General features: G+C 39.3%; 1 protein-coding gene across 1 annotated transcript; it reads left to right on the forward strand.

The window, feature by feature from the left end:
• Nucleotides 1-39: 39 nt before the first annotated feature.
• Nucleotides 40-13,942, forward strand: CUNH9orf85 (chromosome unknown C9orf85 homolog). The gene is made up of 4 exons (XM_042012960.1): nt 40-187; nt 10,100-10,206; nt 12,563-12,676; nt 13,479-13,942. The coding sequence occupies exons 1-4, from the start codon at nt 86-88 to the stop codon at nt 13,654-13,656; spliced, it is 501 nt and encodes a 166-aa protein (XP_041868894.1). The 5' UTR covers nt 40-85; the 3' UTR covers nt 13,657-13,942.
• The last annotated feature ends 870 nt before the right edge of the window (nt 13,943-14,812 follow it).

The raw sequence follows: 14,812 nt of genomic DNA on the forward strand, positions 1-14,812 counted from the left end.
AGCGCCAATGGGGGCGCACCCCGGCGGCACCGCCCAGCGCGGGCGGGCCCGCGGAGCGGTTCCGGGGCACGCGGCACCGGCCGGGATGAGCTCGGAGCGGGGGAACGTGGCGCGCACGCGGCCCCAGCGCCACCAGAACGCGCGCGCCTTCAAGAACGACAAGTACGATACCAGCGCCCGGTGCAAGGTAGGCGGGGGCGGGCCCGGGCCGGCTCGGGGTTGTCCCGGCGTCAGAAGCCGGCCCTCTGAAACCGCCGGAGCGGTGGGAAGGGTTTCTTGCCAAAGCATGGATAGGTCCTTCTACGGCCACTGAAGCCATGGCCTGTCCCTGTGAGGTCTGCTATCATGTCCTGAAAGGCGTCGGGATTGCAAACAAAGTCACGCGGCAGTGGATACCGAGGTACCGTTTTACTGATGGAGATACCGGGTCCGCCCACACCAGACACAGTGCTGCTAAGGGAGAATCGTTACAAGACTTTTCAGTCAGTTGTCACTGAGCAAATGTGTAGTGTGAAACTTAAATCATACTTATGACCTGAAAGGACCTAGTTAAGCCAAAGAATTATTAAGAGGAAGACTGAAATAAAGCACTTACATTTGTGCAGTGAGTGCAGTAATTAAATGTACCATGGCGCATTATCCATATGACTTCTTGAAAGGTGTTTGGTCTTCTCAAGGTTTGGGACTAGTGGTCATAACTCAGGCATCTTGATGTATTGAGAGTTTAGTTTGAACATCTTCCCCCCATCACACATATAAATGTCCAGCTTCAATTTGCATACTTTTGAGACAACTTTCATGTGTACTTTAATTTCTTTTAAAAAAAGAGGGGCTCTTCTGATTAGTGAGATAGAAGGGTGCCTTCAGCTAGTCTATTGGCACTTCTGCTACTAGTGTTATCATCTTCACTGTTATTTCAGAAGACTCTTGTCTTTTTTGGTTCTAAGGAAGGGAAGGGAAATGGTCTACAATATATTCTTGAAACACGCTCTGTACTTGTAGTTTTGGTAACATAATACTGGGAAAGGGTTGAAGAACATGCAGTGTGTCTGAACCGTAACACCACCAAAGTGGGATGTTTCATCTTGCAGGCTAAACTGAGAAGGTGAATAAGACAAAAGAGAAGACGAACAATCTAGGAGAGCTTATCTGATGCTATTTCTGTCATATCAATATCCGTTTAACTGAACCTGCTTGGGTTGTCAAAAAGAGCTGGGAGGAGGGGAACGTAGTAGTAAGTTAAAGCCTTGATGCCAAAGAGGGAGGTTTGGGCTTTTTCTGAGTTTGTTTTGGTTGGTTTTTTAGTTGTTGTAGGACTGGTTCTGCAGGTTGAACAGGCTGCTTTCCTGGGAGTCTAAGCAGTGACAATATTATTTGTTGTGTGAGTCACTGCATGACCTCTGATAGGAGAGTATTTTCTGTCTGGGTACAAACATACACACACAAAAATATCCTAGAGAGTTGGTCTATCAGAAAAGTTTTCAAAGAGAAGCTGAATCCTGGTATCAGTTTTGTAACTGAAATAATCACTTTAATACCTACATGTCTGTTTTTCTGTTTTTCTTCTCTTGAAAAATATTTTATGTCCTGTAGAACTGGCTACACAATATCATGCACTCAAATAATTATATATATTTTTTAATGTAGCCAGGGTTTGCTGTGGACATCTACTTGTCTCCTTTTTGTTTCCATTTCAAGTAAATGATTTCTCTTCTCTCTATGCCTGCCAGTTCATGGAGAGGGCTGAGCGTGTGGAAGAAGCATCCTGAAGAACGCACTTCCTATTCTGGGGTTAGATAATGTGTGGTAAGGGGAAGGATACATTCCTTTTTCATGTGGCATACTGTCATGTAAAAATTCAAGTCCTAAGGTATCGTCGTATTTTTGGCATGATATTCCCCAATTTAGTGTTCCCACTGAAACTCTAAACCATGCACCACTCACTCACTCACTCACCCCTCCCCCTGCCTCTCTCCCTGAATAGCCCTGGAGAGGAGAATTGGAGGCACAAAAGGCAAAGATCACAGGTTCAAATAGGGACAATTTACTGGAAAGAACAAATGAAATAAGAAAATGAACAGTAATAGCAACAAAGCGATGACAGTGTAGAAGAGATGATTCACACACAAGTGCTCACTGTGTGGGACCGATGGCCTGGTGGTACCAGACCACACCATGCTGTGTCACCTGGAAGGGACCCCTACCCCCATTTCTGGAAAATGATGTAAGGTGGTGTAGAGTAACCTTTGTGTCCTAGCCCTGACCCTCCTGGATCCTGGAAAAATTAACCCTGGCTTGGCCAGAACCAGGACAGGGATACACAGGGGTCATTATAATGATGACTAGCCCCATTTGTGCTGTTTGTGAAATTTGTAAAGAAGTTAGACTAGCAAAGATAAAGTGGTGATCAATGTCATTGTTTAGATATGGACTATGCTAAATGATGACAGTTTTGCATCTCTGTCTTTTGTACTCCTGGATGATCAGATGTGTCATGGATGTTCAAGGTGTGATGAGGAAAAGGAAGAAATAGTAGAAATTCTATCACAGGACTGATACAGGTGTGGGGCTTACTCCTTTCTACCTCTCATTAGCTCAGTAGATCAAAAGAATGCTTAAATCTCCTCAAAGAGAGTGGCTCTCCTGTAAATCACTGTTAGACATATGGGGGTATTTGTATTTGCCCTGTCTACTGTTGTGCACTCTCCAATGCAATACTATCTTGAAAGGCTGCAAAATGCTTATCATCTTAAAATTTGGATCCTGCTGCTATTGTGCACTGCATTAGCAATGTTGATTATTTACTACAAGAGCTTCAGGTTGTACAGTGGGTGGAGTTGAGGTAGTTAATTATGGTGTTATTGCTGTTTCTCTCAGTGAAACAGTGCAGAGAAAATTGATCTAACAGTATTTTGACTTTTCTCTGCTGGCAGTCATTATCCAGTTGGTTTGTGGTTTTTTGAAATGTTTTATGCTCTTTATCTGACGCTGACTGTGTCATCCATTTTCTAATCTTAAAGGCTACAGATCTGATTACTTGCAGAACATGCTAGAAGATCCATCTCTCTTTCCTCTAATGATCAGTCTTTACTACAACATTACCACAGCATAGCTCTGAGATAGGCTTGTTGAGGTGAAACATCCTTGCAACAAAGTACCATGCCTCTCTACTGTATTTGGAAAGCAGCCTACAACAATGCTGGAAAAGTTTGCATCTTAGGATGACCTGAAGAAGGAATAGCCAGGACAGGGTAAGACACTGTCTTGTTAGTTATTGAATCTTGGAATTTGTTGATGGGTGTTTGCATTACATGGTATATTCCAGAATAGCTCTTTGCAGCACCAAGCTGAGGACTATACATTATGTTGTATGAATATACATTTTATGTAAAGTATATTACATAAGTCATCATGGAAGCTGCAGTAATTCTAGAAATGAAAGCAAATATCATTCAATGAGAACATTTAGAATTCCATACTAATAAGATGGTAAACCACAAAGTGATTCACATTTACACTAAAATTACTGATTTGTTTCTCCGTTTCTTTATTTTCATTAAGTACACCCAAGATGATAATCCACATTTCCCTAAATTTCAGGGGTTATTAACTGTGAACCTCAGCTTTACCACAGTGTTGATGTCAGTTACTTTTTCAGCTGGGTGCCTGAATAAATCACTTGTTTTAGTGGAAACACTGGTTGAGACTGTGGGAAAACACTAGGAACAGAACAGCTGAATATAGAGCTTGAACGCTGAGTCAATAATCATGTTTTGAAGCACAGAAGAGAGATAAAGATAAACCGGTGGCCAACTGGAATTGTTAGATAACCATATTGCAGTTTTTTTAGATTATGTTCTTGCTGCAGCATAGAGTAGCTTGGTAGGCTGAAGTCTGCTCTCTAGCCACTCCTGTTACTCTGGGTTCAGAAGTACATTCAGTCTTGGGTTGTAATCTTTCATGTAGGGAAAATAGCAAATATAACATCTGCTCTGGACTCTAACCCAACTCTGGAGGTGGGGCAGAGAGTGAGAGAAAGAATGTGTGCGTAGGTGCAGGAGATGTGTCTGGTGTGTGTGTGTTTATGTGTCTTTGTGTATTTTCCATTCTTTCTGGGGGAGATGGTGAGAGTCCTTTCAGTGCTCTCTTAAATGCTATCCATATGTTGCTTAAATTTTGAAACAGACTTGATGAGAAAATATCTGTAGAAAAAGGAATTTCAAGTAATACTGATACAATATGTGAGCAAGTGAAGCTCTTGGGGGGGACAATTTCAGCCTGTGAAATGTGTATTAGAACCCTGAAATTTGGCATCTGGTGGCTTAGTTTCGTATTTGTCCATTTGCACTGACCTTCTGTAGCTGCTTTACCGTCATGTGCTGAAGATCCTGTGGAGTTTTGTTTTTCTGAGAAGTTAGTTGTTCAGAAATCCTGCATTCGTCCATGTGCTGCATTCATCCATGTGCTGCATTCATCCTTGCTGATTGAAGCAGTGTCACCTGTGTTTCTGTTTCTAAACAAGGAAGTTTATGTGTGGCATTAACATTACACTCATTTACAGCAGAATAGACCACTGATATGTGCTCAGTAGCAGGAATCTGCTTTCAATAGAGGAAATCAAAATACCCATAGGTTCACGTGTAATTAGAAGCTTACAAACAGATGGCGAAGCTTCTTTGAAGCCCTGTCATTACGTCTTGCCTGTGAGCATTTTATGCTAGTTTTAGTTAGGGATTATTTTGTGTGCCAAGTTAGTAGGTGTAGGTGCATTCATTTGCTTTAATACATTCTGAACTGCTTTTGGCAGGTTGTTAGGTGATTTAATATTGGGTTACATGGGCAGAGGATGTTGGTATAGTGTGCACATGAAATATTTTGTGGCTTCATACTTTAAGACTGTTTAGATATGTCTGTATTGCATAACTGTAATTTCCCTGGAGCAGGTATAGACATGATGTAAGCACTGGATGAGTTGCACTTGTCCTTGGAGCAAAGTACACTAAAGAAAAGAGAGAGCTATTGACTAAATGAGCATAAAGAAAACCCCAGAGAAACTGCTGCTCCAGAAACGTAATATAACATGTTGGAGTTGTTTTCACACCAAGAAGTTAATTTCAGACCACAAGCACTACCTCCTATTTGTGTGTGAGGGCCTGACTACCTGCAGAAAAGGTGGTTAGAAAAGTTGGAAAAGAATAATGAAGTTTACAACCCTTGTTCAGGTCTTTGTGTGGGTTGTTGGTTTTTTTTATACCCTTAAGGGAAAGCAAGCTATTAAATGGGCAAAAGTAAGAAAATATGAGTATGTGAAAGTTTGAACACTATAGAAAATATATTAAAAAGTAAGTTTTAATAGGAAAAGTAAGCACCGGAGAGGTTTCTTTTATTTTACTAGTGACTTCCCCATTCTGACTGGGAACTGAGAAACAAGAAAAGTTTGTCTTCCAGTTTATTACGAGAACTTCTCTCACATATTTTTTATCAATTTCAAAAATCTGAAAAAACAGATTATTCAAGTCTTCCATTAGGGACAGTTTTCTTTACTTCTTCAAGTCTGCATTGCTTTTGAAAGTGGTATGTTACGGGTTTTTTTGGCCAGAGGAAATGCTGAATTAAGTGTAAAAAGCCACAGTAAATTAGAAACTTGTTTTAATAATAGTACCATTTAAATATCATGCTTTTTTTTTTTCCCTGAGCAAAATAAATCTAAAAGACAAACACAAGTTAAACTCTGTAACTGCTTTCTTTACATCAATCCATCATTCTCTATTGCCTTTCTAAACCAACTGCCTGATAGGGTTGTAGAGTTGTAGTCTCTCTTGTATTCAGCTGTGCTGAGCCAATGATTAATGACAACGCCCTGTATTGAAGTATCAAAATTGAATAAAAAGTACAGGAAATTGCTGAAGAGGAAGAAGATGCTGTATGTGTGCCCCTTAGAAGGAGAAAATTAGAACTTCAAAGCTGTTGTCTTTTTTCCAGTTTGTGACCTTCTGAGCAGATGCAATGTGATTTCTTCATGAGTAGCTGTGTAAGATTTGTGGTCTTATCATGTTGAAAAGTCCAGGCATCTTTATCCCTGGATCAGGATGCTTAATGTGATTTTTGACACACATAAATGTGATTATAGAATCATATAATGGTTTGAGTTGAAAGGGACCTTAAAGATTGTCTAGTTCCACCCCCCCTGTCATAAGCAGAGACACCTTCCTCTAGACCCGGTTGCTCAGAGCCCCATCCAGCCTGGTCTTGAGCACTGCCAGGGGTGGGCCATCCTCAGCTTTTCTGGTCAACCTGTTCCAGTGCCTCACCACTCTCACAGTAAAGAATTTCTTCCTAAGATCTGATTTAAACCTACCCTTTCAGTTTTAAGCCATCCCCCCTTGTCTTGTCCTCTTGTAAAGTCCCTCTCCCACTCTCCTGTAGCCCCCTTCAGGTACTGGGAGGTGCTCTAATGTCCCCATTCTCTTCTCCAGGCTGAACAGCCCCAGCTCTCAGCCTGCCTTCATAGGAGATGTGCTCTAGTCCTGTGATCTGCTTAGTGGCCCTCCTTTGGACTTGTTCCGACATGTCCATGTCTTTCTTGTCTTGGGGATCCCAGAGCTGAATGCCTATGTGGTGTCTCACAAGAGCAATGTGAATGGGCAGAATCTCCTCCCTTGCCTTGCTGGCTGACTTTGTGGGCTGCAAATGCACACTGCTGGCTCATGTTGAGCTTCTCATCCACCAACACCCACAAAGTCCTTTCCCTCAGAGTACTCCCTATCCATTCTCCACCCACCATATATTTGTGCTTGGCATTGCCACAACCCAGGTGCAGGACCCTGCACTTGGCCTTGTTGAACTTCATGAGATTTGTACAGGTCCACCTCTCAAACCTGTCCAGGTCCCTCTGTATGGCATCCCTTCCCTTCAATGTGTTGACCACATCATACAGGTTGGTGTCACTGGCAAACTTGCTGAGGGTACACACTCAATCCCACTGGCTTAATGCCTTCTCCATGTCCTATGTAACCAGGTCTTTGGTATCCTGAATCCCTCCTGAGAGGACCCATGTTTTCCTGAGTCTATCTCTTATCACCAATGTACCTAAAGAACCTTTTATTTCTTACCCTTGGTGTCCTTTGCCAGATTTATTTTGCCAGTACTTAACTTTCCTAACCATCTCCCTGGCTCTTTGGACGATTTCTGTGTATTCCTCCCAGGGTACTTTTCCCTGCTTGCACCCTCTGTAAGCTACCTGTTTAAGGTTCTCCAGGGAGCTCATCCATGTTCATCCATGCAGGCCTCTTGGTTTTCTTTCTTGATTTCCTCTTTGTAGGGATGCATTGCACTTGAACCTGAAGGAGACAGCCCTTCAATATCATCCAGCTCTCTTGGGCCACTCTTCCCTCCAGGGTCCTATCCCATGGCGCTCTACTGAGGAGATCCTTGAAGATGCCAAAGTCTGCCCTCTTTTAGTCCAGGGTAGTGATCTTCTTCCCACACTCCTCACTGCCCCAAGGACCTTAAAATCTGCCACTTCATGATCACTGCAGCCCAGGCTGCTCTTGAGCTTCACGTTCACCAGCCCCTCCTTGTTGGTGAGAGCAAGGTCCAGCACAGCACCTCTCCTTGTTGGCTCTTCTATCACTTGGAGTAGCCAGTTGTCATCAGTGTATGCTAGGAACCTCCAGGATTGCCTATGCCCTGCTGTAGTGCCCCTTCATCTTTGGCATCTTTGGCTTTTGGGATGGTCAGTGTTTCAGTTTGACTGAAAAAAGAAAAAGAAGAAAAAAGAAATGCATCACTGTGTGATCATTGTGTATTCTGGAGCCAGATGGTAAGAGTATTGGGATGGGGAAGAGCTTTATAAAGCTCCACTAATAATAACTATGCGTATTTCCTTGTTTCATAGCAAATATTTAGCAGAATTTGTAATAGGCTGCCTGTTTGATGAACTTTGCATTTGCTTCAGATGAGAGGTTTCTGGAGTAGTTCCTATTTCATTCTTCTGCACTGGGAGTGCCACATGCAGTCCTGAGCACGGCCTCTTGCATTCCAAGTGCTTTAGGCATTGCTGAGCCTGCCCCTGCATCACAAAGTGTCTCCTGACCCCAGCCCCAGCCAAGGACGCTGTCTTCATCCAGGAAGCTACCTGCTTCTTTGGAAAGACAACCATCTGCCTTCAGCTTAAGCTACTGCAGTCTTTTGGCATTCACTGGGTTCTGCCTTAGCAAAACTGAAAATAGCTGTGTTAATAAATGTATCCCCACCTGGAGAAACAAATTACAGTGTTTGTATCTTACTCCCCTCCTGCATTACCAGTCGATGCAAGTCAGGCTAGTGAGGGGGAGCGCTGGGAAGTTCTGGCTAGTTTACCAGTTGCTAGAAGCTTATGTGGGCTATACTGCTTGGAGTCGTACTCCGTGCTGGTCAAGCACTGAAAAGAAGGCTTATCTTTGAACTGCATGAGTTTTGAAAGACTGAGCACAGGCACTGCTCACAGCAGTTTGAATTGCAAGATATTGATTTATGACGTATTGAATTGCTTTTAACAGATATCTGCTGAGAACTTACCAATTATTTTCTTATCTCAGAAATTTTGCGCATTAACAAATTGCTTGTATTTTTTTGAAAATATATTTGTAATGCATCAGAACCACAGCTTTCTGTATTGAATATTCACACAGTATGCAAAACCTTGTTTGGTTGGTTTCCTAATATGCCAAGTCTGCATTTGATTATTTAGAAAACAGCCAGAAAGCACCGCACCTTCAGTTAACCATACCATGGGAAAATTCGTACTGGATGTGTAAGTTTAATAAAAAAGGAGATAATGGAACACAAGTCTCAGAGTATAGTTTTACTTGAAAGTAGCATTTCCTCTGCCGTATACATTTTTTGGAATATAATAAGATACTGTATTTTTAAAGCTTGGCTTGCTTTTTTTTTGTCTTCTGAATTGAAGTAGAGCTTTGTGGAGTAGTAGGAAGCTCTTGTGGGTCACAAAGGCAGGAAATTACTTCAGAAGATTCTGTATTCATAGAATAACCTTTTTCAGTTTATCTGTGAAAGAATAATATGAATTGTAATCCAGATTAATACAGAATCACTCCTTTTAGGTATGGTAAAAAGCAGACGTGGTTTAAACCACTTTAATAATGCAATGTTGATATGGTAGCCATTTAAAAACTACCTTTAAAAATACATATTTTATTATATGCTTTTTTAAATTGTGAAATATATACTTTTAAATTTTTGAATGAATATGAAAATCCATGTGATAGATAACATTACTGCTGGCCTTCTTAGATTGAGAAGAAACAAAATTAGGTTGAGCGTACAAGGATGTTGCTTGTTGTTTAAGGTAAGAGTGTGGTTTGGTACCACTTCCCATCTGAGAATAACTTCTCTTGTGCAAATACTACTGGCCAGGTGACATTTTATGTTTCTGAGAAAGTTAAACACAAAATGTTGTAGGAGATATTAAGGTAAATTTTTCATTGTCTTGAAAATATACCATGGTTTAAATTACCATTTTAAGGATTTTGTCTTAGGTACAGAAAGCAAAAGTATTTTCCATAAAAGAAGGCTAGGATTAGAGAGAGACTGAATAATTTGACTGCAAGTAGTGTGTGGATTCTACTTCATTGTTACCTGAGAAAAAATCCTGGGACTGTTTAAACTATGTAGTATAGTAATAGCTTCAACAATAGTAAGTTATATGCTAAGTCTTGTAAGGTGTCTTCTTTGGACAAAAACTGTAATTCAGGGCTCATTTCTTCTTAAATCCATTTGGTAAAATGTCTAGAGATGAAAAGAATAAAATACCTACAGTAATCAATTATCAACAATATAACAACATAAAGAACTACTACTGTCAAGAATATTAAAATTATAATAATAATGTTAATGTAGTCTTTAACCTTAAGGTACTCTTTCCATTGAAGAAAATTGCTAGACCTAAATGTATATGAAATGCTTAATGTTAATATCAAGCAAACATATCTATAATACTGTATTAATCATATAGCGGGTGAAAATGCTTTCTAAGCAAGATTATACTCTTTACTGGAGGAAGTCATCAATGTATTTTTATTTTTATTTATTTATTCAGAAAATAAATGCTAAGCTTCATGATGGAGTGTGTCAGCATTGCAAAGGTATCTTGGAGTGGCGAGTAAAATTCAGAAAGTACAAACTACTGACAAAACCTAAAAAATGGTGAGTTAAGATACTTTTTATTAATTGTTGATCATGTCGTTTGTGAGCTTTTGGAAAATATTCTGGCTTTGGAAACTCACAAAAGAAGCTGCTGTTATGCAACATTTTTCAAATTTGGAGTCTGCAATGACTATATAGGCAATGTTAATTTTCTAATTCATAAGTCTTTTGTCTTAAACTTTTGAAGAGAAGACACAGAGGAAAAGCAATTGCTTCCCTCTTTGCTGTTAAAACTGGTTGAACTGTGGACCCATAAGTTTCCACGACCATCAGTGCATCCTCCTGAAGAAAAAGTCAAACCTGAACCTGTTGTAACATGATTATCTAAGTCTTGTTTCAAGTCTGTATTAGAGGGATCTGCACATCTCTTGACTTCTGTACTTCACTAATGTTTGCATTAGTGCAAACATGCATTTCATTACCTCTTAGCATGTTTGCTCCTTTTCTGTAAGAAACTATGATCCCAAGTATTGAATGTTGACATTGTTTGCATATGGTTCTGTATTACTTGGTTTTGTATAACTGTATAACAAAGATGATAAATATTTTAACCTATCACAAACATAAAAATTATTTTAGTTTTCTGAGGCAGATGGTCTCTGCTTCCTTCTTATTTGCTCAGCTGCAGAGGTCCTTACCTCCTGTGGTAGCAGACACAGCCAGTGTTTCAGCAACAAAATATTGAACTGAGAGAAACCACAGCTGGGCTGTGGTGCATGATACAGCCACGTTTGTCACAGTAGCTTGCTCAGCATCTCAGTGTTGCTGTCAGTTACAAACTTCTGAAATACTTAGGAACTGCTTGAAGAGGTTCTGCGAATGTGTGTGCAGTTCCCTGAGCTGATGGTGTATTTTATTTTGGTTTTCAGTAGATCAAAAGGGAAGAAGTGTTTATTCATGGTATATTCCCCACTTGTGTAAAATTTTACTTTTTAATATGCAAACATATATGCAACAGGTATTTTGATGTTAGTAATCAGTTTCACCCTTCTGTGTAAAAAATAAATTATTAGGTAGAGGGCTTGCTGAATAAAAAATAAACATTCTGGGTTCTGTGCATCACAGATGAAGCTGGCTTTTCTGGTTTTTTAACTGTTTCTCAAACAACTATGTGCATCCTGTTTTTTTCTGAAAGGAAGGAAAGCAGGCAAAAACCCCATGTAAATCAGGGAAACATTGGAAGTAGGAAAAGTGACATTGTAGAACAGCAGCTTGTAACAGAATATGTGATGTTCTCCCTCATATTTTTGAACAAGGAAGTTGTGCTTCAGAGCATTCTCGCTTTACAGGTGATGATTTCTATATTTCAGCAGTGCAGTGGCTGGGTAAGCCACTGTTCTGAAAGGACAAGACTGAACATTTTTGGCAGATGAAGCTTCTGGGTGAAGTAAAAGCATACTAGACATTAAAAATATGACCATTTTTTAAAAAGAATGAATTCTTTATATTGCAAGAGATGGGAATGGAGGACTTCTCTGTACCTCAACTTATTTTTAGTTTTTTAACATCTTTAAAATTACGAATGTTAAGTAGAACCACAGGTTTTCCTTACTTTATTTCAAGTGATAATTATTAGAAGTTAAACTATTTTTTAAAAGGTATATAAATCTGCCTTGCATTGGTAGTGCCCCTGTTTAGTATGACATGCCAGGGAAGAATTTTGAGGGCATGAGAACCAAGGAAATTACTTTCAAGACAGCAGTGTTACATGGGGTATATTGTTCTGGGTTATGTTCTCCAGATATACAAGACTTTAGAAATGTCACCTGAATGTTAAGCCATGGCATTTTGGAAATTGCTAGGTCTACAGAGTTTTATCATATTTTTAAAAGGAATAGCCCAAACCCTCTACGTTATTAGGCTGGGTTTGTTGAGAATATTGTTCCATGCAGGCTTGTGTTCGTAGAAAACAAAGTCTAGCACTGACGCAGTTTATAGTCTGAGAAGTTCAAGAGGAAGTCATTGCAGTGTTTGAACTGTAAGTTTTTTATTTGTAAAATCGATGTACTTTTTTATGCCATATGCTGCTTTTATCATCAAATGATCAAATCAAAAATGATGCAACTTCTAAAGTAAAAACTACCTACTGAATGGAATGGAAATGTTTCTTTTGTCAAATATAAAAATCTTGATTTAATGTTTCTTCTTCAGTACTCTTTTTAATAATGCTTCCTGAAAAAGGTAAGGGAGGGGGTGATTTTGATAGTGCTACTTGATAAAACACCAAGTGTTTCATTTGAAACTGACTTAAAACGTGTTGTTCCTCTTTTGTGGAGTGTGTCTATATTGTATTTGAATGCAGAATGTTTAATAAGTGTCCACAATATTTTTTTAATCATGTTTTCTTTCTCCACAGTGTGAAGTGCCTCCAGAAGACTGTAAAAGATCCTTATCATATTATTTGTCGACCATGTGCTGGTAAACTAGAAATTTGTGCTAAATGTGGGAAACAAGAAGAAATAGTAATTCCGTAAGTAGCTCACAGAGTACATAGTTTCAGTCCTTCAGTGTTTATTCCCCTTGTAATAAACCTTGTTTGGAAACTGCTGAGAAGGTGTTGTGCTTTATGCTATATTCTCAATAATCCCAACAGGAATCAGTGAGAGTCATTTTCCTCACTTTCTTCAGATGAAACTAGGGGTGAAATGATTATTGATGTTAGTGGGGCTGAGCCATAAAAAAGTCCTACTTGGATAAGACATTTTAACACCAAAGGGTAAATTGCATATCTTCCTTAAGAGCAAAGCACTTCAAAACAGCTCTTGGTGCAGAGCATCATAAAATATGCATAAGCCAATTGACTGTTTGCATTTTGTCTGCCACTTGATGATTCAGTTACTAGTGAACAGAAGAACCAAACAAGGACTGATATTGAGCACAGTTAGCACAGTATATTTAGCAAGCTTTTGCCTTTTTTTATTCTTTTACTAGAGTTCTCTCTTTATTGAGCATGATACATAAAACAATAATTTACTAGTTTGTGACAATTGTCCAGCAGTTGCTTACTTGGTCAAGCTGTTCAAATATTTTTCTTTACAGTCTCTTCTGTACTAAATACTGTACTGCATACTTTTCTGTGTTTTATATCCTTCCTTCCTATTCAGTGTGATGTAACTTTAGGGACTTTTTTGCCCCTCTTCTACTTCTTCCCAACTCCTGCCATCTTCTGTCTTATATTGTGATGGAATGTCAGGAGAATATTCTATTTTCTGTCCCATTCTTGTTTAAGTTCCAGAAGTGGGTGGTGATAACATCCCTCTTGCTTTCTACAGGATTGATAAACAACAAGACAAAACTGAGAGTGAGACTACTGAAAGTGGCCAAGAGAGCAGTAAGTTGAAGGATGAGCTGGAGTCTGATACAAATTTCAGTAGTGCAGACAGTGATGAATATTCTGATGTGCTTGAAGAACGATTTAAAAGTATGAATTTTGAAACAACAGAGATCTAAAAGTTTGCGTTTGTGCAAGAGATGATATGCAATCAAATGTGGTAAACTAGTGTTTGCCTTAAACTGCTCCAAACCCTGATTTGACATCCAAGGTCCTTGTATGGAAATGTTGGCACTGTGTGTAATAATGCTTGTGGGGATTTGTATTAATAAACATTTTTGTGTATTAGGAACAGAGTTTCTTTGAAAAGAAATTCTATCTTTAAGCATAGTTATTTATTTCATATATGTAACATCTTCCTGTTTTATGGAATAAAGCCTCTTTGTGTAATTGTGTGAAATTCAATATTATGTGACCATTGGAAGTATTATTGCTACTTGGAAATCTACATCAAAGTCTAGAATAAACACAGCCTTGTCATGAAAAGGAAGAGCTAAACCAGTTTTAGCGGTTTTCTGAAGGAAGTACTTGCAACATTCTGTCAATGAATCTCCAAATGGCGTCTTACCCTTATGCCTGAGGGTTTTTGTTTTTTTTTATTTTCCACAAAAACAGAAACAAGTGTGTAAATGCCATCACCAGTACAGTTCATGAACAGTTAATCCTTATTTACCATGTATGAGTATGCATTACAGATTTGTAATTGTTGTTGCTATCAATGTTTTGTAAAGAACAAGACCTGCAGACTGTTTAGAATTTCTCATAACTAGTCTCACACTTTCTTTTCATTTTCAGAATTCAGAGATTCCTCTGGATCTGATGTCGTTTTCTCTGATTTGGAAATACTTTCATTGTGGAGTGATGCTTATAGTTACTCCCGTCCCAATTTCTATTCCAGTGTTGATTAGGCTGTACAAAGAACTGAAGTTTATGGGATTCAGGATGGTTTGATTTCTTCTGTACTGTCTTCTTCCTCTCTACATTTAACTGACAGTATATGTGTACATTAACCTGTGACATTATGCTATGCCACATCTGCTTTGGTGCTTTCCCTGAATTACAGTAGTAAGCATGGAAAAATTTGATTCTCAAACAATGTTTTTTAAATGCCCTTTGAGGAAATTCAGCTCTGAGATTGTTACCCATCCCTGTCCTGGAATGAAGGAAACACTGGAACTTAATCCTTTGGGTGCACATAGGCACCTGTGTCTGTCCTGTGAAGCTGGAAAACACCGAGAGGTGTTCAGTGGCGGAAAAGGAGGTTGTCAGGTGTGT

This window comes from Corvus kubaryi, unplaced genomic scaffold, assembly GCF_017639235.1.
Source record: "Corvus kubaryi isolate FWS band 111438036 unplaced genomic scaffold, C.kubaryi_AGA036_p1.0 split1-37296, whole genome shotgun sequence".
NCBI classification, from domain to species: Eukaryota; Metazoa; Chordata; class Aves; order Passeriformes; family Corvidae; genus Corvus; species Corvus kubaryi.